The following is a 26,869-nucleotide window of genomic DNA, read 5'->3' on the forward strand; positions in this document are numbered from 1 at the left end:
CCTGTGCGTGTGAAACCGCCGCACATATGGACGATCAACAGGAGACACTGTCGATCAACGTTTAATTGTCACTTTGTGCTTTCTGGGGCTAAATGCAATAAAAGAATATCATGTAAAGCCATAATTTTGGCTCGTGAACCTGCTTTTGCATACCTCAGCACTGACACTTATCTTTTTAAGACACTTGATGAGAAAGGACTGCTCCCTTAGCATTTCCTATTTTGCTTTAAAACACTGTTCGCTGTCTGCAGACTAAAATAAACAGAAACCATAATTTATATGTTATAAATAGACGGTGCAGTAAGTAATGCAGCTTGAATGAAGAATAGCTCTCAATGAGTCGTAATGGTTTATGGACTTTCTATCTATTGCAAGATTTACAGCTCAGAGTTTACAATGCTCAAAGAATATGGTACTGCAGGTACGTTTTAACATAATGCTACACAAGACAATTTTGATGACGATTTCTACTGTTGCATTTTTGTTCTTCATGCTATAAACGGTATGAAAATGTCCCCTAATCGAATTTCCTGTTGGTAATTTCAACACCTGCAATGTAAATATCCAAAGATTGTGTAAATCCAAATTATAGACTGTAATACAGAATGGACATATTGTGGCCTGCTTCTTCCTGAAAACATAAGGAGCAGGCACCGGTAAGTATTGAACACAGACTTGTCAATCTGACCTCCAGGTGTGTGTCTTCACATGCGCAACATCATCCTTATTTTATGTTTTCACTGTTTTTATTTTCATTTTATTCTACATAATGAAGCTGGCTCCAAAAACCCAGTCAAACTGCTAGCATGAACGAGCTTCAGTTAGCCTGCGCTGAACGCTATGGGTCGAGCCTCGCTCCCTGAGTCCATTCTTACAGTCTACGATCCAAATAAAGCCAATATTTATGGCTCTCCTGTGAATTTAAATATGTATATAGGAAAATAAACAAATATAGATTTCATTGAAGTTTGCCGACTGTTTCAAAAGCAGTGAGCAATACGTTACACATACCATGCCACAAAGGACTGGATATTGACATAGCGTGTGTCAATCAAAGCTCAGTGCAGAATAGGTATAATTCAATTCAAAATGATGTTAAGAACACAAACATCTTTACAGACTCGTAGGTGTTTGTCTCTCAGAACTGTGACTTTTACACAGCAATGCAACACCATCTGCCTCTTTTGAGAGCTGTGTTGTGACCATCTCGTTAATCTAAAAAGGACTACTTTGTTATTCCTGAACATGGCTTCAATCTAGTTCATTTCCCTACATTAACCTCATCGGCATCCACATTAGGCATTATTAATCAAATCCCGCCAAATTGAAAGCGATGGTTTTTCCCAGTGACACTCGCGTCTCTTCTGTTCACACTCGAGAGACAATGGAGTCCGTCTCATTACCCTCCCCCTGTAATGAGTGAGTGACCTTAAACGACTTTTCCCATCAACACACTTCGGTCATATATCATTGTCCCATGGTCATCTTAATTACACACCAGTTAATCCCTGACTTCTTTAACACATTAATGAGGTGGGAGAGGTTCTGTGCGTAGAAGAGCATTCGTCAAAGCTCCACTTTGAGTCCTTCAGGAGTGTTCCTTGTTATCGGGGAGAAATGTTGCTTTGTCAGTGTACTGTCCGCCGTGTTTATGATGCTGAGGTACGTGATAATAAGCTGCATTATTTCACTCTAATCAAGCCTCCTGTTCGCGCTCGACATTTTGCTTAGTGCTACAAATTCTGCACAACAGGAGTGCAGAGAGCGCCGTGTGGACTAGTGCCAAAAACAGCCCAGTCTCACAAGAAAGTCAGGCCGAAACTGAACAAAGTCAATGATGCCTTTGCATTAATTCCTGTTTTAATTCACAATTTACATGTATAAGAGCAGAAGTGTCCAATAGCTATCATCTGCTGTGAGCTACTTTTACATGCCAGGAGCTACTTGCTATGAGGAGTAAGTTATTGGGCCTCATTCACAACACATTCTTACACACACTTCTTAACACTTTCTTAGGAAGGTTTATGGCATTAACAAAATGTGTTCTTAGCTGAAAATGTTCCTCTGAAGGAACAGAGCCTAAGAACAGTCAGGAGGACTCTTACGAACAAACAAGTCTCCAGTTCTGTTCAAGATTGGCTCCTGATGGAACCCAGAATTCTGAGTCACATATATTTGTATGTATTAAATCTTGTAGTAATAATTTATCCGGGGTCGAAAGCGGAAGAAAATGGATGGATGGATGGATAGTAATAAATACCAGAAAACATGTTAATATACAGCAATTATGATAAATTACAGATACTCTGTTTATACAGAAATAAGTTGGAAATACTTGCAGTCTAAATAATGGCAAGTAAAGTACTGCTGAAACTTTTTATGTCACCGCTTATAATTAGGGCTAAATGCACAGCATTAATGTTATTTGATAAAGACGAGCGTCGGCCACGTTCATGCAGCCTTGTGTTTACACATTGGTGTGGCCAAAGGTTTAAGTGGGTCCTTGAGTGCAGGGCGCTGGTCAGTAAGTATATTTCAGTGATGGGGAGGGGGGTGAATGCTGTTGGTGACCTGGTGGAGAAGAGAATGAGGAGCATGATGCAGGCCATGATACATAGTCACCCCCTGCATGACCACGTCTCCTCTCTATGCACTGCAGGACTGAGAGGTTCAGGAGGTCGTTTGTCCCGGCATAAGAAAGTACAATGGACCCTCGTAATGTGCACCTTTTACTACAATTGATAGTAGATAGTAACTTTTTAACTTTTTATGTATTGGTATTGAGGCTTGTGTTGTTTTGAGTGCTTTGATTATGAATGGCACACACTGTGTGCTGCTGGACACTCGCATTTCCCTAGTTAGGGAATAATAAAGTATCTATCTGATTTTTTGGCTTTTTTTTCCCTTTTGGTTCAATTTTCTTGGTTAAATCCATTTTGAATTTGTATGCTCCTCTGGCTAACAGTTGCACATGGCACTTTTCGTTGTATGGTGTTAGTCCTCACCCGTACCCGCTTCCAAGTTGGCATTCACCAACCTCAGAACACAGGTGCAAAGGATTTCCCTACTTAACAATGCGTTGTGAATCTGGCGCAGTTTCCTCACAGTGCCTTAGTAAATGCAGATGTTACCTTTTTTAAGAAGGTGTTCATAAGTGGGGCCCACTGAGAGTGAATAGCCCATACAATATTTGTGTTCAATAGGCTCGTAAGTCAACAGTTTGGTGTACAACGAGAAAATGTCCTATATTTAAAATGATTTCACTGCAATAAAAACAGGGGAATTCTACAGATCAAATATGCAAGCCCAGTGAAACAACATTATTTCAGCCGCCAGTTTTTGGGCCTAGAGACAAGGACTTTGCTTAATGGCAAATATTTAAAGCAGACATTTTAACTGCGCCCTGGGCCTGGTTAAGTTAATCAATAGCATGAATCATTCACGCAGGCGGGTTGTAAATTGTGGGCTATTCTAATTGCTTTTAGTATCCTCCCGAGGAAATTATTCAACGAGTAACGGAAACAGAAATTCAATATTTTTAAGAGTGAGTATTCTTTTTTGTGAGACTAAAAACGTCTGGTCATTGAAGGAGAGGTTCATTTTTGTGGCGAAACGAAAAAAAAAAAAATCAAAATTAAAATTAAAAAAATTGTTAAATCTAAAGTAAAAAAAAAAAAAAAAGCATCCAGCAAGTTTGTACACTAAAAGCTGAAACATTAAAAGCTTCCTGTGTAACATAATATACTTTGAGCGAGGCTTTATCGGGTCGAGAAGTAGATCAGTTTAATCGGATGGAATGCTATTAAACCCTATCTAAAACGTTAAGGCATTTCCTATACCTTAGAGTGTAGAGTATCCGTCCGTCGTTCCAGATCCGCAGCATCCGATTGGGCGTGGTGATCCAGTGGGCGTCGGCCTTCTTGGAGTTTCGGAAGAATGTGTCGGGGATCCAGATCTTGCCCACCATGTTGCTGTTGAGCCGCAGGACCTTCATGGTGCTGTTGAACTTTAGCCTGCGGTCGTACCAGGTCTGAGCGAAGAAGATGTCGATGGTGTACTCCTGCGGACACGAGACGGACAAGATTTGATCCCACTAGGTCAAAAAAGTGGATGATTTGTTTTTTTTGTAGGTCTATAATAGTGAAAAGTAGGGATGTGTTTTGGAAAGGGTCTGATGACACTGCAGGTGAAAAGTAAAATAAAATAGAGATATCAATTTTAAACTTTTGCTGTAGATTATTAATATACATAAGAAATGAATTGCACATCATTCTATGTTTTCATCAGACAAAATTGGCTACATTTTCAGTATATTTAAAAATCTATGTAATGAATGGAAAGTGATCTCGTTGTTATATTAGCTATATAAAGCCGTCTTCTTTAGGATTCAAAATTCAATAAATCAGGCGATGAATAAAATATGAATACATCCTTCTGAAAAAACAAAGAGACACCTCCACTGCAGGTGTCATAGCATGTTGCGTTTCTTTTTACTCATTAATTGTCCGTGAGAGTAAATACTACGCTGACAGAAAAGACAAAGGGAGAGAGGGATATTGTACATCCAATTACACAATGGAGATATTGTTTTTCACTCAAACTTGGCTGTAAATACTGTTTAAGTGGTGCTAGCCCACAGTTAGCTTTGCTCGTTAGCCTGTTAGCTTCTTCTTCGTGATTCTATTGGTGTGTATTGCGCCTCCGACCTGGAGGCAGGGAAGTTGGAAGGGTGGTTTTCTGACCAGAGACACCAGGGGGAGATAAAAGACCCTCCAATCGTCCCATTAATACATGTATTACCCCCAGAGGGACTACGAAAAGGATTTAATAAGGTAAACAAGTGACTTAGTTCTAGGGAACCGCGGCCTAAGGGGTTGCAACGTCTGCATATGCAGTTTATGTCTGAATTTGATTTGCTGTTGCGGTCTCTCAGACAGTAGATGACCATATTTGTAATACAAATTCATCTTGGTTTCTTTACATACGACACATGGATACTAAACAGGTCAATATTTGTGTATGGATGAGCGCGGGTATAAGGATGAAGCCAAGCTGTTGTGAATTCCTGTAACCACATCAAGAAATATCGTAAACAGTGTGTTTGGTCTCTATTTTCTCTGACATTAAAACTGATTAAAACTTAAATGTTAAGGGAGAATAGCCTCTTACCCCCACCACAGCGAGTACATTTTCTCCAATTCAGCTTTTGTAAATGTCAAAGGTTCTTGACTGGAGCTCCATGCTAGATAAAGGTTCTTGAGTCATCGTCTGTACTCTGTAGTAGAAACACTTCAACGACAAAGTAGACGATGACTCAAGAACCTTCGTCTTAACCTGGATGTTCCTCGTCCCAAACCGTAACCCCAAGTCTGAGCTGAAAACTTCGATGTTCCTCCGCTGCTGGGGAACATCGGGAACACCTAATGTCTGGTGGTTATTTTTTTTTGTCCTCGCAGTCATCCTGTCGCACATCCCCCCCAGACAAGATGGCACCTCTTCAGGCCGAGGACCGCTTTTGTCCCCGTGCGAGTGCTGCTGTTGAAAAAGCCCATCTTGACGCTCTCAACCTGAAAATTAAATGTTCACCGGGCCAATTAATAATCCCCTCGTTTGTTTGGCTCCCTCGGATTATCTAACCTCATAACCCTCAGACGTTTGGCATCGCCTTGTCCATGCGCAGACAAAGGCTCCCCTCTGTCTCCCATTGCAACAGCCGCACGACGTGGTTTTTTTCGGCTAATGGGCCGAATCGACAAACGCAACGGCAACAGCGCTCCAATGTCGGAATAAAAGAGGGTTATCGCCGTCTTTTGCCCACTCTGTTTGAATGCTTGAGCCTCGAGGTTTTCAAAGCAGAGATGGAAGGAGAGAGTTGGAGGGGGGGGGGATGGCGGGGATTGTGCGTGCAAGAGGGCATAGAGGCATTAGCTCCCCGACAAAGCTTAGGACACAATAAAGCCCCGATCCACGCCGAAGAGTCCCAAACCAGATTTGAAAACAACATTCTCACCCAACAGCGTTTGGGAGAGTTTTCTTGCCACAGAGAATACAGAGAGACTTTTATGTCAGTGATGAGAGGCAAAAAGGGAGCCATATGGGATAAATGTTCCTGTTCTTGCTTCAGTTTCCAATGGTCTCAACATGACTTAAAACCACAGCAAATCCAAAAGATTACTATGCCGACTGATGTTGCATGTCTTGCCTTGATGCTGACGACTTTCTCTGTACAATAAAATGATGACTTCCTATGGCAGAGTGCTACACACATAACCTTGGGTCAGGACAATTACAATATATTTGGAATTTTACATAAACTTCTTGCTTTAACCCCAAATTTCATGACATGGAGCCATCTCTGTGCACGCCATCACATAACGTTTTTCAATTTCTCACACTGTCGAGTCACAACACTTCGGATGATTGCCTGCGATCTTTGGCCCACTCGTGGACTGCAAGAATGTCAAATCTTTTTCCTGCATATTTCAGATTTCAAAATGCAGATGCGAGACATACCAATCCGCACCTCGGCCAGGCCAGGTCTCTGCGCATTCGTCATGTCACGGGGTAAAGTATACTGGCCTGAGTTCCTGATTACAAATGAATGGGCAGCAATCAGTCAACCGTTCCTCCAAAATGCCACTGCCGCATACGCAGCCACGCGCATTCCGTACACTGATTTGTAGTGAGAAGAAATGTACGCAAGACTAGTTGTGAAGATTGGAATAGTTCTAAGGCGGTTATATTGGAGGAGAAACCTCTACTTCTGAAGTAAATTTAAGATTCTTTACTGGAATGTTACGTGGCTCCTCAGAAGCGTAGACATTTGGTTTGAAATTTCTAGTTACCAACAAAAAAGACTCCAAAGTTATGTCTGAAAAACTGCGATATTGTAGATAGCAGGACAAGAGAGTTAAAAAATGGCAGTAGAAAACCTGGCAGAAAACCTGCAGCTGTTGAATAATTACTTCCTTAAAATAATGTAACGCTAATGACAACAAAGTAACGCCATCGGAAGTTTTTTTTTTTTTTTTTTAAGAAACTAACTTGACTTGACATTTTTATATTATTATAAAAAGATAAACAGAAGAAAACTTACTTATGTTTTTACCATCTTTTTATTATTATTTTTTAAATTTACGTTAAAACAGTACTTAGTTAGTAACTTTTTTACCTTGATAAATCCTTTTTGGTAATAAAAGTGTTAATGGGAAGATTGGGAGGTCTTTCATTTCCCCCGGTCTCTCTATCCAGAAAACCACAATTGCAACTTGACTGCCACCGGACCGGAACAATCAATACACACTAATGGAATCACGAAGAAAAAGCTAACAGGCTAACGAGCAAAGCTAACTGCAGGCTAGCACTACTTAAACAGTATTTACAGCCAAATTTCAGTGAAAAAAATTATCTCCATTGTGTAATTGGATGTACAATATCCCTCTCTCCCTTCGCCTTTTCTGCCAGCGTAGTATTTACTCTCTACGGATAATTAATAAGTTAAAAAATTGCAACTTGCTACGACACCTGCAGTTGCGCTTGCGGCCTCTAGGGGCATGAGTTACTTAGTACTGCTTGAAAATGTGGACAGGAAGTAGTCGTCACCTTACACTGGCCAACAGGAAGCTAGCTAAAACATTCCCTGCACAAAGTCAATTTGATTTTAAAAGCATCTGGTGATTCAAGCGGTTCCATTAGCAAGCTTAAATGGTAAAACCAAGTTACAGACACCTTTAAGACACCGAAGCAAAATACAGTATTTAGTCCCATTATTGTGCTCGATCAGTATATGACTTCATCTTTGTGCCTTCTTACGCATTAGCCCTGAAACCACGAAATTTCGAATCCCATCTACTTTGTCCCTCAAGTGTAGAGGGACTGATACAGAGCTTACGGTATAGGGCCACAAGCACAGATTCTTTGGCTCTCTCTCCCACTGCTTCTCTCTCTTGCCTCTCTGTGAGCGCGGTTATTAGCAGTGGGTGTCTGAGCTAAGACTAAGTCGAATGGAACAGTACCTCCGCGGCGCGCTCTGTTGTGAGGAATTACAATACGAGTGGGCTCTCAGCGGGGCCCGGCCAAACACAAAACAATGACACGAAACAACGCCCTCTGCCAAACGGAATTGAATTTACAATTGTTCTGACAGCTACCTCCGCACCTTCACAATAATTAAAAGTGAAACGGTACAAGGCAAGGCCATAGAACAGATTCGAGAATCGATTCTTATGACATGAGCAGCCTCAGGGAATGGCTGTCCTAAACTCAAAGAAGCAGCAAAACCCATATTGCAAACAAGAAAAGTCATTTGTCAACTATTAGAATTTGTCCATTTATCTCTTTGACTGGTATTTCTCAGCACTAAGTGGGTAGACAAGGTACTGATGTGATGACGGGCAGTAAATCTTATGTAGAAATAGGTAGACCGGTTGAACTTATTGCCCAAAAAATATGTGTTTATTTACTTAGCTTGCAATGGTCAGTAACACTGACATCGAAAAAAAAAAAAAAGTGTTGGCCCTCCTCTTTCTGAGCTTAAAGCAATCACATCTGACGTCCCTGTGAAATATCGCAAAACGAGAAGATCCCCTCATGAGGTTGGTCGGGACAAAACAACAAAATTAAACTTTATTTTCCCTCTTGGGGAAATGTGTTCTGGGCACATAGTTCAGATGCAGCTGACAGTATGAACACATAGGACAGAAACAGACAAAAATACACTAGTGTAGAATTGCTGCAAAATTAGTAAGTGCAATAGGGCAGCTAGTACAAGAATATTAAAGCAGTACTAAGTCACTTGTTTACCTTAATAAATCATTTTCTGTGGTCCCTCTGGAGGTAATACAAGTGTTAATGGGTGTCTCTGGCCAGACAACCACACTTGCAACTTTCCCTGCTTTCGGGTCGGAGGCGCAATACACACTGATAAAATCACGAAGAAGAAGCTAACAGGCTAACGGGCAAAGCTAACTGCAGGCTAGCACTACTTAAACAGTATTTACAGCCAAGTTTGTGTGAAAAAAATAATCTCCATTGTGGAATTGGATGTACAATATCCCTCTCTCGCTTGGTCTTTTCTGTCAGCGTAGTATTTACTTTCACAGACAATTAATGGGTAAAAAAACGCAACATGCTACGACACCTGCAGTGGCGCTTATGGCCTCTAGGGGCATGAGTTACTTAAAAAAGCTAAAAGACAACTGAAAACTGAAAAAAACAACAACATATTGGTGGGGACATGTATACCAATGGAAAACTACGCAGTTTTGGGATTGATGTGTTTGGTGCTCAGAAAATTTTAAATCTGTTTCAAGACATGTTCTTCTTTCTGACTCCGAAACAAAAACACTATTATTACAAGGGTTAGGTTTGGATCGACTTATGTTTGTAGACAGTAGTATTTTACTTTGCTCCACCCCAGGACGAAATGCTAAACATTTAAGCCGTCCCGTCTTTGTAAGTGGAAGCATGAGCTAATCCATTGTTTATAGCAGGACATGTGAACTTCCCTCAAAGAGTTTGCTTGTTAGCTTTCCCAGACCACTATTAAATTTGTCCATGAAATATCATTAATCTGAAAATCTGGCACATTTACTGGTACATTTAATTAGAACACAAACTTATCTGTTTACTACTAGAGCCAGTTTCATTAAATCCCAAGTAAGTCCCTAAAAACTGGTAAATCAAAAAGTAAATCAATACACAATCTGCTCCCATTTGCTAGGGGGAAATAAAGTTTCTAACAACAAAATTGAAAGCAAGTTGATGTTTATTTGCTCATGAACAAAGATGATCATTGCGTTTTGGACTAACATTGGGGGAAAAACATGATAACAGCCCAGAAGCTTCGCCAAATGACTTCAGCAAAAAATTTCCTCCCACTAAAATCTCTTTGGTCTGCGATGAGTTGCCTCTGAGCTGAATACAATCCAGTGCATTAGAGTAAACAGACACCCTTCCAGCCCCACAGAGCAGAGGGCGGAGAGGGCGGAGAGGGCTGTGTGGACGTGATCGCCGCTGCATTGTGCCACTACTCAGAGGGGCAGCAGGGGCAGCGATTAGGCGAACAAGACGATCCGCCGTGACAGCCGGCATCTGCAATACTGAGGAGCAAGATTCTGAGCCTCTGCCAACTCCACAGAGAAGCAGATAGTCAGTGCTTTATAATGCACCGTGATGTTTGGGAAGATAAGCCACTCGCCACAAAGAAATGGACCATTAGAGTAGAATGTGGGATCATGAGCGCATTTCAGCTGCACTCACCATGTTGATGGCATTGACCGGCCCGATGCTGTTGACGAACATGTCCGTGTGGATCACCGTTGGTTTGACTGCAAAGAAAAACAGGAGAAAATGCATTTATTGAGGAGTTTGGAAGCCGCATATTCATAAGAAAACAGATGGCAATAGTGTCGGGAGAGTGAGTAACAGTTTTTCTCAATTTGTAAGTCACTGTTCCTGACACACAGCACACATTTCCCTAAACACTGCTCACTGTATTCTTTGATACACTGCCTGAACAAAAAGAAAAAAAGTTGCCACAAAAAAAAAAGATCACACACTCACACAATAGTTTGCTGATCCAAAGATCCAGTGTTGCACTTATTTTTCACCAAGAACTTGTATTGATGATGGGAGAGTGTGGTCACTGCGCTAAGCCTTCTTCAGCACATCCCAAGGATTCTCCATGGAGTTAAATTTAGACTGGGTGGTCAGTCAATGATACAGTCCATGATGTCTCGTGCTCCCTGAACCAATCTTTCAAAATGTGAGCCGGATGAATCCTGGCATTATGATGGAAAAACCTGGTCATTCAGCTGTTAGCTGATCTCATTCTGTGGGCACATAGTGTTGCTAAACCTAGACCTGACCAATTGCTGCAACCCCAGATCACAATCTCCAGGGACCCTACGCACTCATCACATATAGGGCTTTTCCACTAAGGTGCTGGTTCCAGTGCCGGGCTGGTGCCTTACTTACTTACTTGTTTTTCCACCAAAATGAGAGCTGGCATTGTGCCAATTGCCATAGCAATGCTTTGGGAAGTGAACTGTCACATAAAACATGGATAGTAACATCTTGCTTCAACCATTTCTGGTTAGAAAAAAAAACACAAAAATAAGTTTGTGCTAGTGTCACAGCAGCCGTTAACATTTTGATTTCTTCTTTCTAACTGCTTCCTCTTGTTTTAGCTGTAGCTAAAGAACATGAAGCAAAACAACAGTTCTCCAGTTCAGCTTCTCCAGCAGTCTCAGCAGAGATGCCGAGACTTCTCGATCCACGCACACCTCCTCCAGCTGTTCTAGGGGGACCCTGAGGCGACACCAGGCCAGCTCGGAGACATAGTCCCACCAGCGTGCCCTGTGCCTTCCACAAGGCCTAAGCTCAGCTCCCTTTTCACCACAACAGTGGCCGCGTCACTGCTGATGCCGCACCGATCCGTCTATCGATCTCACACTCCATCCGTCTCTCACTCGTGAACAAGACCCCGAGATACTTGAACTCCTCCACTTGAGGCAAGGACTTCCGAGGGGAAGCCACCGGAAAAAGGTGGCTTCCCCTCGGAAGCTCCTTTGAATCTAATAGTTGGTTAAATCCAGGTGGCATTTTCTTTTTTTTGTGAGGCACTGTAGGAGCAAATTCATTCACACAGCATTGCACTCTAAATCACACTGTCTTGTATAAATAGGGACTTTGTTGCCAAAACGTACACACACACAAATAACACACCGCACAGAAAAACACTTAACACTGTTGGATCATTGTGTCTTTGCACATTTTGACATTATGTGTGACAAATGTTTTTTTTTTTTTTTTTAAAGAGAGGAAATGGTCTTACAAAGAAAGAGTTTGCTTCAGGAACTGAAATCCATGAATAGTTCAAGATTTTGACCAAAAAAAAGCAACGTTTTTGAGAAATGAGTTTAATGAAGTTGGCGCAGTCAAAAGAATTTAGTGGCTTATCCATCAAGACAAACTGTGATGAACATGGCGTCTCACAATTCCAGCCTCATGACGTAAACCCGAGAACTTGAATGTTTTCTTCAGAATTAGGAATATAAGTGACGCAATATTTATCTGGTAAGAAGCCTCGATATATTACAAGTTAAGGTCTTTCACCTGACTGAGATTTACATTTCATGTATTATACAGTACTGTAATGAAAAGGTTTCGTAACATATTGCAATGCCATCGCAATATGCAAGACATCAAACATCCCAAATTGTTCCTCATGCCGTGCAGCCCTATTGTGTAAGTTGTCAAATGGCAACACTTTTCCTTTGATATCTGCCCAGTCCAGCTCTGTGCCAGTGTCCGAGTCTATATTTACGTCCAGAGTCCTGGTCAATTTACCAGAAGAGCTCTGTGCCTCTGTGCCCATCCCTCCCTCACTATAGTTCTATTCTCACAGCTGCAGAGCTTCCTTTATTCGGCTGTTTGAAACCTGCTGGCACACTCCCAAAGACCATGCACCGGTCTGCTTTAAGGTTACTCTGTGCTCATAAATATAGTTTTACAAAGACGTTTTAATGTGTCTCAATGGAGGTAAAAAAATGTGTGTAGTTGTAGTTGTAGTAGCAGCAGCAGCAGCAGCAGATGAGCAGCAAGTGCAACGAGAATGCTGTTCTTGTTTTAACTCAGGATACTCAATATGGGAATGGCAATTTAATCCATGCTTTTTTTCTTTATTACTGAAGGGTAAGGCAGACATGTTTTCAAAAAGAGTCCCTCCCTTCTTTCAGTAACGTGTGGAGAGGAATACAAACATACACAATGGGTTGTAGAATTAGCTTAGTCGGCTATACGTTTGGTACAGGTCAATGGAGTCTTGGATAAGTCAGTAAAACATTAGTTTGACCAGTTTCAGCGTTGTTTCACAGTCTTTGAGGAATGATACAGAAAGACTACGGTTTTGAACGTAGGGACACAGTTATTAGTTCAGTGAAATGCATGTATTTAAATATATTAGAGTATCTCAAACATTAAAAATAATATTGATTGCACATCCCTGTATACATGTGGGTAAACATGCAAACTAGGTCAAGTTATTGATAAACATGGAAACATGGAAAAGCCCAGTGAATCAAAACAGGACAGGATCACATTCTGCATCGTCTGTCTGAGCCCAATGTACCGTGTAAACTCAATGGGTCGGCCAATATCATTGCGACAGTCTCTTCCCTATAGTCTACATCAATACGTCCGCATGAACGTCCGGTCGCTCCCCCTCCCCCTGCACCTGTGTATGTTACAGCTCATGTGACTGCGCTGCACCTTCAGCGCTTTAGTGACACGCGGCAGACCCGTGCACTGCGAGCATGATGCCGGCTAAAGTGGTCAGCCCTGGGTCAAACGCTTGTCAACGCTCTGTCATCGCCTCTGAGTCATCTCTGCTCCATCTCATGTGTGTGAGCCTGTGAGGGTGTGCACGGACTGGCGTCGTGTATGAAGTTGGCTGCATTGTAGAATTTCATGTCTGTGTAACTCGGGGCTGTGTAACTCGATGGACGATTCAGGAAAAAAAAAATGTTTTCTGTTGTGGGTCCAACAGTCTTCACTATTAGGCATTCGGCGGGCTCTGTGCATGGAATATGTTTAGCTAGCTTCCTGTTGGCCAGTGTGGGGCAGGGTTGCCAGTTCCGCGGTTAAACCACAGAATTGGGAGGTTTTTTTTTAAGACATTTAAGCCAAAAAAAAACTGTCCGCAGTTTTTTGCCTTGTTGTTTTCAAAGTAAAATTGGCTATTTCTGGGCTCTGTTAAAGGAACGGGCCACCATTTTTATATACTAGGACATGTTCTTGCCTGAGCTTAGACGAGTTGATACATACCTGTCTGGTCTTTGTGCGTGCCCTCAGTCATGTATTCCTATAGCTCCAATCAGGGGTGAAGTTGGAAGCTACCACACTCTTCCACGGGCACGCACAAAGACCAGACGGGTACGTATCAACTCGTCTGAGCTCAGGTCAGAACATATCACAGTATGGAAGAACTGTGTGCCCTCAGTCACGCAAAAAGACCAAAGATGTTGTTAGCATTTGGCCTCTCCCAGTATATTCCTACAGCTCCAAACGGGGTGAAGTTAGAAGCTACCAAGCTCTTCCACGGGCACAGACAAAGACCGGACACGTACGTATCGACTCGTCTAAGCTCAGGTAAGAACATATCTCGGTATGTAAAAACCGTGGCCTGTTCCTTTAACTCAGGGGTGTCCAAAGTGCGGCCCAGGGGCCAAATGCGGCCCTCAGACCAATATTTGGTGGCCCTCAGCCTTGTCACTGAATCGGTACACATCTTCAGAGATTGTCCTTTTTATTTGAAAAGTTATAATTCTACACAATTCTAACCTAACAACTAACATTTTATTGTGCGGCAGAGCTGGCATGAAGGTTTTAAGCATAAATAAAGGTGTGGGGCACAATTTAAACCTCTGCTAGTCCAAGGTTTTGTGGCACTAACCACCGAACTATGGCCCTTCACCCCGAGTTTGCTTCAGTATGCGGCCCCCCATGAAAAAAGTTTGGACATCCCTGCTTTAACTAGTTAACAATACTGAAAATTCCAATATTGGCTGGTTTGGCTGCTCAGACCTGGCAACCCTAGTGTAGGGTAATGACAACTTCCTGTCTGTAAATAACACACACGTTAAGATTTAAAAAACAGAAGAAAAGCAGAGTGTTTCATAAAAAAAAAAAAACTGTTCAGATTGTAGTGCTATTTTACCATGTGTTAGCATCAAATTAACATTAGCCTTTAGCTTCAAGGCTAAAACACTTACGCAGAAGTCTCTTCCAGTGAAGTATTTACATCCTGATTAAAGTTGCTGCTTGTTTCCTGCCACATACTATTTAAATATGGATTTATCTCAGCGAGACGAGGCTAACTCCAGGAATGAAACTCAGAAAAGGAAACAGCCGTTGCCCGAGGATGTTAGCATCATTAGCATGCAATCTAACACGCACAGAGCCTCTACGAAGATTGTATGATACAATTCTGTCCTGTCCAATGCCATGTCGCTTCAACAAAACCTATGGAAGGTCTAAGGCTCCAAACAGGAGTGTAGTAGATGAGGTTTTGGATGCATTTTTCATGTCAGCTGGAGAAGCGGAGATGAATGTAACCCCCCGCCATCGGGCCGCACTGAAACGCTGTACATGTGTGACTACAGGGACCAGGGACGCGCTCATGCGATCGCACATTCGCAAATATTCGCACGCACGTAACAGCATTGCTCTCACACTTCAGCTCACATGATGTTCCCAAACAATTACCCATGGCTTTTAAGCACATTTGAGTGCGCGGGGAAACGTACAGTCGTGCGTGTGGACCAAGTGCTGAGGGAAAGGACTTTGGAGAGAAAATACAGCCTTGATTCGCTCCATAAACGTCCCCATGTCAGTACAGTAGGTCAGCGCGCGAGATGGCATTTACAACATGGGTCAATAAAGTGATCAAGAACAAGCATTGCCATTTGTCGGGAACACAAATAATAATAGCTGTTTACGGACAACAGCACATACTGAAGAGAAATACCACTTTTAGTCGGTCGTACACCCGCGCAAATTGAGAAATGTTAAAAGTAAAACCACGTCGTTGTCGCTGTGCTTGTTCTCTCATGTGATCTGGCAACCCCCCTGAAATTGTCTCGCCTCCCCAACTTGAATGAATGTGGCTGCATGTGTCAGTACAATCCAGCAATATCATCTGAAGCGTTATTACCACACTAACTAATGCACTATGGTTATCCACTTCCATTCTCAGTTCGAAAAAGGACTGGCAGTACCACCCACGATACAGTAAAAAAAAAAAAAAAGAAAAACTCAAGAAACGTCATTGTTCCTGACAGCTTTGAAACAATCCATTATTTTTCACAGGGCAACGACCTTGATGTGTGCAGTGGATTAGCATAAATTAAGACTTTCTTCTCTCCTCTCTTCCTTCTCTCTGCCCCATTTGCTCCACTTTTCACACGTGCACACGCAACTCCAGCGAAACCCACGGGCGTTAAAACTAGATGAGCGGGCGCAGTGGACTTAAAAAATACCAACAACAAACCAAAGCCACAATCGGCGTCCAATCTAAATCCGTGGCATTCCGTGCAGTCGTAGATGCACTGTGGTAGCTTGTTTTGGCTTGATTGGTTGGTATAGCCGCGATGACAGTGGATCACCGGCTAATTATAACTCTTGTGTGGCTGGGTAGCTTGGCAGAAGTCGCATTGCAGAAGTCTCGAGATCATAGGGCGTTTGAAGATGACGGCTAAGTAAGGCGGCAGAGCAGCTAGCTTTGCAGTGGGGCTACAGCGGCTCTCAAAGCACATCATCTAAGCTATACTCTCCCATTTAAGATGCTCCAACTCACTCCCGCTCTTCATGAGCGATGCGCCGCGCTGTAGCGACGTATCGATCGAGCCTTTGAGGTGTGACATAAAAGTATGCACATGATACAGTATGTGTGTGTATTCTTTTACCGAGGCTTGTCTCCTTTTTTAGTTCATTAGCATTAGTCGATGGTCCGCTCACATAAAAGCTTGTCTAAGCACAGTGAGTGGTGGGAGATGTTCTGTGCGATGCTTTTTATTGGTTCACTAGCTCATGACAGATCATTATGTTGGGGGGGAAAAAAAGCTCTTACTGTTTTGAAATGTTCTCCCTGGAGGGGATTTCTTCAACTAATTCAATAGCACTTCCGCGCTGAAGTGTAGTAATTGGTTTGCTTGCTAATAGGAAAAACATTGGCATTGCTAAAGCTTAAAGAGGGACATGTGATGCAAAATCAACTTTTTTTTCAGCCTTAACCATGTTGCGTATACCTTAATTTTATATAATCAACAACATAAGCTCAACAATTGAAACGGCTACATAAAATAATGTTTAATTAGCTCTTGTCCAGGGGTGCCTTAAGTGGGGCCCGCGGCCAAGGGGGTGACCTACTTTTGTGCCTATGGTTAATACTAACTCTCTCCCATTCATTCTCAATGGTAAATATGGATGCAGTACACTTTTTGACAACCAGTGTCGAATTGGGGGCGCTGTTTCACTGTGTTTGCATTTGCAGGAAACACTGTTGTGTTGTCTTGGTATTTATCAATCACAGAGCATTGTTGTTTTATTGCAAAGGCTGTTGACGTTAACAAAGGTACATGTTAAAAATTGACTTATAAAAGATTTTATGCTGAGCTGACACTTTCAAAATGATCTAATGTGGCATTTTCTTTGCTTTGACAAATGAATGAGGTGTTGTTTTGCACCATATTGCCACAGTAGTTGATTTTGTTCTACTAAAACAAGGATTTTGCCATAGTTGACATTTGTTTTAATGTAGCATGTTATTTGCTTAGATAGAATAAAATGAAAATGTATACCGAAAAATCAAATAAAGTAACTATTATTATTTGCAGTGATATGTGTTTCACGCTCGACATTGCTGTGATTGGCCCGCGACCCACAGACACTTATTCGTTTTGGCCCTCGGAGACAAAAACTTTGGGAACCCCTGCTCTAGTCGATTCATACCGTAAGTGGAAATGACAATGATAGCCTCAACATTTTAGTTTGCGGCAACTCCCGAGCAAGAGACTAGTGGGGCATCGTATTGAGATTGATATCTGTATGAAAAAAGAACAAAACAAATGGCTAATGTTGCCTTTCCGAGCATAAACGGAGACGACTCAGATGACGTGACAGTTGTGCGGTGAAAGGGTGCGTTATATGTAAATCTGCTCACCCTTTTCATCGATGCATACTAATGTAAAGGGTACCGCTGTGTTGAGTATGTCTACATAATGGTAAAGCTAACATTTACTGACAGAGAAGTAGGTTATGTTTATGGAAAAAGAAAAGCTTAGTGTGAAATGTGCTTAGCATATATGCACAATGCAGATGTGTAGAGAGGGCGGCGACGTGCTGGACTTTGGGAAGGAGGAAGGTCAGAGTAGCGTCCAGTGCAGGGGAGAAGCTGTATCTCTTCTTCTCCTTGTATGTGTGAGCTCTCGGCCATACAGGAGTTTTTATTTATACACATTTGGAGTAATTGGCAAATGTAACTACAAGCTATATTGGAAGTGTGAAAAGTACAAGTTTGTGACGAAAAATAAATTGAGCAGAAGGTGAGGAAAGCATTAACTGGATACAAGAACAGCCATCGGTGAAGATCCAAAGATGACTCAAAGATGTGCTAGTGGCTTGAGACTCAACTCCAGGTGTGTTTTTGATGATTGAACAACATTGCAACATGGTACAAGCTCAAAAAAGTCTATTTTGCATAACACCTCCCCTTTAAATAATCAAAGCTGTATAATCACGGCATGTAAGAAAAGTTTACCACAATCCAATAAGGCGGAGGGAGGTTTAAATGAGTAGTCCACCACAGAGAGTAAAAATGCTCCTCGAGTCGGATAGATCACGCAAGATGGATCGAAATATGGCGAAACGGCACTGCAAGATATAGAGAGGCAATCTGCTGGTGGCATATGAATTGCTACTGTATCATTCTTTTTTCAGGGGGCTGGAGCGCTCACTTCGGAATCAAAATCCAACTTTGAGAACTCTATTCCATGAAAAGCCCATTCGCTATATGGCGCAATACATCTCTCCCCTTACGACGACGTGACAGACTCGTTCATAAAAACGGTTTTCTGCAGAAATAGCGGGGGCCCCCCGTAAATCAAGTATTCATGGTCTCTAAGCACCTGTCCGTTCCCCACTGGCGGAGAGTTGTCAGGATGGGGATATACGCGCGGAAGAGGAGGCAGGCCGCTCCACTCAGCTGTCCGTCAGGCTGAAGGGAAGAGGGCCGCTGTCTGTTTAAGCACCTACAGCGCCATGACGGACTGGCCGCGAGGCGGGAGAAGGCGAGACAGACAGAGATGTATGTCGTGTGTCTGCGCTCATTCGCAAATCAATCATCACATGTCTGCGGGGCCAGTAGGTCAGGGTGGCTCATGCCGCGCGGTACTTTAGGCACAGTTTGAGAGATGATAATGATGTGAAATAAAATGCCACAAGATTTAAAAAGAAAGAGGCCCATGTGCAGTCGAGCAGCAAAAGTTTTCAAGAATTTAAATAGACGGAATAGAAGCAGAAGAGATTTGTTAACAGCTAGAAAGTTCCCATTTCAATACATTCAGATCTAAATTCCAGCCACATTGTAAAAAACAATTTGTTCTTAATGTTTTGCCTGACAAAATAAAGGAAACTTCCTCTTGTTATTAGACATTCTATCCCTTTCTTCATCAAACTCAATATCTGAATGTCTTTTAACGAATGAATAAATTAAAAATATAATTCATTCTGGCAATTATTGAAACACCTCTTTGGATGGTTGAGACAGTGCATGTCAATGAATATCCTAAGACTTGCATATAATCATGGAATAACGGAGTAGAACAAGGGATTCAATGGTCTAATACTGGTATCAGATATCAGAGCAGATCCTGCAAAAATAGGGGATCGGTTCGAATCCAAATGTCCGAAACTGGACCAATGGCTTTCACCAACTTAATCAAAGTGAACACAGACATGCCATATCTCATGAAGCTCTTCAGCCTGGAGAATTAAATCACTGAGTGACTTTTGCACAAGATACAAAATACTTTTGATCTAGGGCTGAACGATGAACTTGCAATGTGCAATATCGCGAAATATTTCACTGAACCATTTCAACACGATGTGTTCAACTTCAATGCATGGTTTGTTTTTGGCTGAATTTGCTAAAAACATGTGTCGATCAAGGTCAGATAAAGACTTTAGTGATGCCGCGATATATTGTGGCTTCTTGCGATACCGATATTGCATCACCTAATATCATGATACGATATTAATATCGCAATATGATATTTTTTTTAGATATATTGTGCCGCCCTATTTTGATCAAAACACAAAGTAGCAGTATGCTAAAACTGCTAGTGTCAACAGATTGGGACAGAAACTATGTGTCACCTAAAACAATAATATAAGGTTAATATTAAATAACTTCGTAAATAGCCTGTGCCATATCAATAAGTATAGCCTATTTAGTGCCGATAAGTCCAGTGATCCGTCTTTATTGTTTTTCAACAGTTTATTGATAGAAAACCCCTTGAGACGTAACATTTTGTTTGCAAAGAGCACAATTGACTTCTTCATTCACAGCCAACCACTTAAGAAAGTCTCTTGGTATCGGTTGGTATCAGATATCGATAGATACTCAAACCCAAAGTATTGCGGTGTATCTCTTATCAAAACTAGACCAAATTGCTATATCAAGGCAGCCCGGCTAGCCTTACAGTTTAGTCATTGTATCTGGTGTCTCTCCACTCGGGCTTGTCGTCCTTCTAATGTCAAATTACCATATTCAAATGACATTTATTTGTTGAAAGCAACATTATGCATAAAATTCAACAGAACGCTCTGACATTGTACTTTTCCGACTGTACCAAGAAAAGCCAAAATGAGCAGGATAAACAGGACAGACTCCAGCCTGAATGAAGCTTAAGTGTGTCTGTGTTTTTTTGGGTGGCAGATGTTCCACTCTCTCGTCTAAATATGGACAGAGTGAGCGCAGACAGCCTTCGCCACGCTTTAGTCCCTTTACAAATGGCTGAACCACACATGCTGCCACATCATACGCTACACTATTTACATGTGCAGTTTTACACAGATCAAATGCCTTTCTGTGTATGTAAATGATCAGAAGGGAATGAATATAGAACATGACCCTTTCTGTGTAGCTATCCTGTGGAAGGAACCGCACCGACCTGAACTTTTACAAACATTACGGTAGCAACAAAAAAAAACGTAGCAGACTTTCAAAACTCTCTACACAACCTTCAGTCTTTGCCTGTTCTGTCTTCAAACCGTAGACAAACATGACTAACTGCTGGTGCACTTGCAGTACTGCCCCGGGGGAAGTGACGCAATCGTGAAAAGGGACTAATGGCGACTCGCTCTCCAGGGTGAATTCCACCCAAATCACAAAGTCACAAAGCAGAAGCAGATTTTTGGCTGTTTTGCTGGTAAAAGTAGCTTACAGGGTAAACAAACAAGGTCAGAGGGTAATCAGTGTAGGATATTTAGAGAAGTAGAGAAAAAGCTTATATAATCTTTTAATGCCGGACTGCTCCTTAATGAAATAGAAGTAATTAACCTCTTAACCGAGCACATTCTCTCAAATTCGGCTTTGCGCAAATCTACAAGCTTCTTGACCTGAGAGTTTACTATTATTAGATAGTAATAAGAAGCGACCTCCCTCTCTCCTGGTGCAGCTGAATTGTTTGCCTGCATTTGTGGCTTCTGTTCCACATTGTTTTTCTGGATACTTTTGTACGTCTTCGCTGTGTTTTTGTGGAGGTTTTGGTGGATTTTAGTCCAAACTGGTCCTGAAGAAAGCAGCCTTATTTGAGATCTACAAATGTCTTCTTCTGAGACACTGAAGAGGCACCAAGAGCCCCCCACACCTGCAGGACAGTGGAGGCGTCACAAGAGGGAGATGGTGAAAGACTGCTGTGGAGCGGAGGGAGCTGCGCAGGAGGAAGAGGAAGGAGGGGCTGAGGAAGCTGACCAGTGCAGGACACCACGCTCTGAAACAGGGACAAACCCAGGAGGCGGTGCACCGTTTCAGAGGATCAGAGGAGACTGAAGGCAGCCAGCCAGGCACACAGTGGCAGCGCGGCTCAGTCGCAGCAGCTCAGGACTAACACCTGAACACTATTTCGTTGTGCGCTTGAACAATGACAATCAAGCACCTTCTTACAGCTTATAGACCGGTGTAAAACCTCATTTGAAAGCTATGAGCTCTTCCCTTGTTTTTGTTGACAAGTTTTCTTCAAGTTTTCGTAGCATTTGCATCACATTATTGTCTTGTTTTTGTCACGTTTTGTCACATTTTCGTCACATTTGTATCATGTTTTTGTCTTGTTCTTGTCACATTTGCATCACATTAATGTCTATCGCTTTATTACAGTTGCATTACACTAAAAAACTAAATTCGGCCAAAATGCTACAAAAAAAGGCAATGAGAATGTGACAATAACTGCAGCAGAAATGCGATGAAAATGCAAAATCAATTAAAACAAAACAAGGAAGAAGAAGCTTAGTTGAGTGTTGTAGGTCTTAGCTTTCAAATGAGGCATTACACTGGCCTATAGGCTGTAAACTCTCAGGTCAAGAAGCTTTAAGATTTAAGATGTTCTTGAGTTTACGGTGGGGGGGTAAAGGGATTGCAAAGGGAAAGCTGTACCTCCGATGTCGGGCCGCAGCTTGTTGTCGTAGCCGTCCAGCAGGCTGTTGAGGATGTGGGTGACATCGCTCTCGTAGACTTTGGGAGTCAGCACCCACGTCTTGTTGGCAACCTCATCGTCATCGTCATTCTGGAACGAGCTGCGCAGAAGGGACAAAGATCACACGTTTAAATCAAATCTTTTTTTTCAGTGATATGGGACGTACCGATTTCCTCACCGCTCGGTTTCCCCTTTTATTTTAACCACACGGAATGAATGCAAGCGTAAATGCTAAACTTGGCATTTACCTTTTTGTAAACAATGCGTTTGATCAAACACAAACCCGAGAGTCGTTTCCAATCCTAAAGACCGTCCATCACCGCATCATTGGACAGAACATAATATCGTTGGTGTACTCTCCCGGGGGGCTAATAACGTGCCATAGAATGAAATAACACCGCAAATGGCTCAAGGCTAATGTTTTCAATTTAGAGCATGGAAAAGCCCACACGTACATGCAGATATTCCAGATGACAGATACGGCGATAACGGAGGGGACAAGCCTTTACATGGAAATCTGCAGTTTCTCATCTGAGGTGAAATCATGCGTGGTAATGTTCCCTACAAGACCATCTGAGCACCGCGGACCAATGTGCGGTACATAGGCAATGTCCACGCTTCCATACGGTGCAGTCTTGAACGTTTTAGTTGAAAAATGTAATTGCCAAAGATGCTATTTTTGTATTTATTATTTGAGCAAAAGTGAAAGGTTTGTGTAACAGGCGGCGACTTGTTCTGACATAACCATGGTAATCTCAGGAGATTAAATACTTTTTTTTTTTTTTTTTAGTACATCCACACAGCTGTTGGTGGTCCCATGTGTGTGCTATCAAAAAAGCAAGTTGCAGTGTACATTTAAACAAGCCTTTAAACTGACTGAAATATCTGAAAATTAACCAATACAAGACCAACCAATACAAAAAGAATGCGTATGGAATAAGACACTTAAAGAGTGAGAGCTGCTCTTTGACTTAAAGGTGCATTATGCAACTTCTTATGTGAAAAATTAGAAAACAAGAAAACAATTTGATATTCGTGCGTATTTGACCTTGTTGTGGTAGAGCAGGTCTGTCGGCGGTGAAAACCTTCCAAACAATTGATCCTGAAGTGTCCGCTATGATGGAAAGTAAAGGCACCACGCTGGTCACTCATACAGCCACTTGATCACTACATAGGTCAAATACACACAAATATAAACTTCTTCTTTTTTTCACATAAAAGTCAGTAAAGTAAAGAGTAAAAGACACGTCCTCACTCTTTAAGTGTCTTTTTCCATAGGCATTATTTTTATTTCCAGGGGGGAAAAAAATCACATATAATTGCTGAAATACCCAAAAGCAGGTTTAAAAGTCGCAGTTTTGTATTGGTTAATTTTCAGATATTTCAGTCAGTTTAAATGCTAGTTTAAATGTACACTGGGACTTGATTTTTGCCATAAAAAATCTTTTTCCAACTGGTCTTAAACACACTAGATCAGGGGTGTCAAACTCATTTTGGGTGACGGGTCTATATTCAGCTCCCATGGCGGGTCACGGGCTGCATATAATAGAGAAAATTTTTCCATAAATGAATAATAATAGGTGTGATTTGGTCAAAGCCCCAACGTGACTGTAGCTTCATCAAAAACAACGGCTTACACTTGTATTGCACTTTACAAGCCTGTGTGACAAGTTCCTCAAAGTACAACATAGTAGTCATTATTCATTCACTCGCCACAGCCGCCCTGGGGCAGACGGTCCATTTACCATGTGGCTATATAATGTGTTGTTCATATCCTGAGCTCTTATTATGTCAGTGCCCTCTGCTGGTCACGTGTGGAACTCTTGCCTTTTTAAAATTGTATGCCCCCTAGTGGCTAGAATGAGCATTCTTGTTATTCTTTAACAATGCATAACTCCGCACAGGAATGGGCTAGAGACATACTTTTTACATACTGTGGAATTTATGCTCTACAGCAGTGGTTCCCAACATTTTTTGTCTTTCGTAGCCTTTGGCCTTTCAGTGGTCAACCGTGTACCCCCTACCTCAAGGGTGTTATAGTTTATTTTGAAAGTAATTACTTAAAAGTGGTATTTGTAAGAAAAAGGACAATATTGCAGTCAAAATAAACCTAAAATTCTCCTAAAGCAACACATTTTACTGAAAAATATAGCCTTTCCTATAAAAACTATGTTACATTTTCCCCTTTTTTCAATCTGAAATAGTTCCAAGTACCCCCTGCTGGGTCCTCGAGTACCCCCAGGGGTCCCCGTACCCCTGGTTGGGAAACACTGCTCTACAGGTCAGGGGCCAAATTAAATCATCTTGCGTGCCGGATCAGGCCGGCGGGCTGTATGTTTGACACCCCTGGGCTAGATGCAAGTTGGTCATTTTTATGCTCACTGCTGCCACCTCAGGTCTTACGCGTAACTGCAGTTTCTATATTAAGCTTGTGCATGATGGCACTTCAGACCCTAAGTAACAACTCTTGTGACAGCTGTGGTGAACAGGTCTGAGCTCATTCTACACAATAGGACATTGCTGGAACATGTAGGGGGTGGAAAATACATAGTTTTAACATTTTCAAACTCCGTCTAGTCCCTTTAAACTTTTAATCGGGACTGTATTACCGACATATTGCAATTTGCTGATTCTGACCACTCACTTGATTAAATCCTGACTAGCCTTACAGTGGAATGCTCATAAATTCAAAATGATAATAAACAAACATAAAACATAACCACACAATCCAAGCACATCCCCCCCCCCCCCCCCCCCCCCCTTTCCTCTCTGATTCACTGCAGAGCCGCGCTTTAATTTGTGTGCGTTACGATTCAAACAGACGGTGGCGGAGTCCAAATATTATGCATGAGCCATCATTAATATTCTGTTAGCATCGAGCTGCCAAGAATTAGCATGAGGTGAGAGGAGAGGCGGCCTGTGAATGTCACATGTATGTACTTTACTAGATCATACTCCAAGCTCAGCTGAATCAACATGAACCGTAAAAACCAACATGCCACCATTTTGTTAAGTTGCAAACTATCATGCAGGGGAAATAGATCAAACCCAGTCAAAAAAGAAAAAGGAAAAAAAGATTCAAACCTGGACTAAATCAAGCAGGGAAAATCGCATCAGTTCAGCATGCACAAACTACCCACACTGTTAGAAAGATAATTATATGCACATTTAATTCAATTTATTCTACCAATGTGCGCTTAATTAGCCCAGTGATTTACAATGGCAGGAACTCATCGCCGCATCAAAGGCCAGTGTTGCCTTAAAGATGCATTTTGCACAGTTCAGTGGCGGGCCTGGGTCAGACCCTAAAGAACACATGGACAATGTCACATGATCGTATTATGAAACGCGACCGATTGGAACGTGAGCCCGTGAGCTATAATGGTGTCGTTATCAAAGCAGTGAGAAGGAACACTCATTTCCGGGAGGCAGTTGAAGCAAAGCAGACCTGGGGAGAGAGGAGTATTTCTTTTAAGATCTAATGAAAGGCATTTTTGTAGTGTTGCTGATCAAAATAGGACATGTGTAATGAAACATAGCACACAGATGATTCTGATAAAAGCTGGGTTAAGGACAAAACCTGCAACTTAAATGACCATGACGTTTTTTTTAGGCAACCGACTTCTACTAAGTTCTAATATGATGTTTAATTCAGGCTTTTACATACATTCTTTATACCTTGTTGCATTACAAGGGTCAATATTGTATGACATAGGCCTTTTAACCTCTTAACCTCCACCTTTTCTCCAGTTCAGCATTACCCAAATTAGGGCTGGGCGATATATCGATATATTTTAAAGAGATATGGAATTAGACCATATCGTATATATATAGGGATATTCCAAATTCAGATAAGCTATTAAGTTAACAAAAAGAAATAGGTAATCTCAGGCTGAATTAATCTCTTTATATATATATGTTATCTCGTATTTGGCTTTGACTTTGACTTAACATTTCATTTCACAGCTCTCACTTTGCCAAAACAATATCAGGATATATATCGATATTCAACCAAAATATATTGGGATATGACTTTTGGTTCACATCGTCCAGCCCTAACCCAAATGTACTGTCTTCTCGCCTGAAGAGCTTATATAGGCCAGTGGAATGCCTCATTTGAAAGCTAAGTCCTAAAAAATTGATCTGAGATCATTCCCCGTGTTGTCGTCACTTTTATGACATATTTTTATGTTTTTTCCCCACGTTTTTGTAACTTTTTTGCAACTTTAGTGTTGTCTTTTTGTTGTTTTATTTTTGTTGTTGTTTCTGTCAGTATTTTAACACTTTTTTTCCAATAATCTTTTAGATTTGGGTAATGCCGAACAGGAGAAAATGTGCGTGGTTAAGGTGGCGGTTAAGCTATTGAAGGTTGCATTCAGCGTCAAAAACGGCCAATGCTCCTTTTAAAAATGTGCACTGTGAGCAATCTAGGACGATGACCAATGGAACGTGCTAATGTTTTCAATAGAAATATTTGTCTGGAAAAAATACACTCCAAAAAGGTGAAACTCTCATGCATGTGGTAAATAAATCATTCTCAATTGCACATTTTCCACACGAGTGAGCAGTGTGTGCATTATTCATCTAACTAATCAGTGTCTGAACCCGAACTAGCT

The 26,869-nt window shown here is 41.7% G+C and overlaps 1 protein-coding gene across 2 annotated transcripts in view; it reads right to left on the reverse strand.

Moving 5' to 3' along the window:
* gabrg2 (gamma-aminobutyric acid type A receptor subunit gamma2) overlaps window positions 1-26,869 on the reverse strand; it is a 96,179-nt gene that overhangs the window by 55,670 nt on the left and 13,640 nt on the right. For both annotated transcript variants that reach the window (XM_079565989.1, XM_079565990.1), the window contains exons 2-4: window positions 22,214-22,353; window positions 10,261-10,328; window positions 3,840-4,060 (exon numbers count right to left, since the gene is read on the reverse strand). In XM_079565989.1, the coding sequence (XP_079422115.1) occupies window positions 3,840-4,060; window positions 10,261-10,328; window positions 22,214-22,353 (429 nt within the window). The remainder of the gene's footprint in view (window positions 1-3,839; window positions 4,061-10,260; window positions 10,329-22,213; window positions 22,354-26,869) is intronic.

The sequence above is a fragment of the Gobius niger genome (assembly GCF_951799975.1).
Source record: "Gobius niger genome assembly, chromosome: 11".
In the NCBI taxonomy this organism is placed as follows: Eukaryota; Metazoa; Chordata; class Actinopteri; order Gobiiformes; family Gobiidae; genus Gobius; species Gobius niger.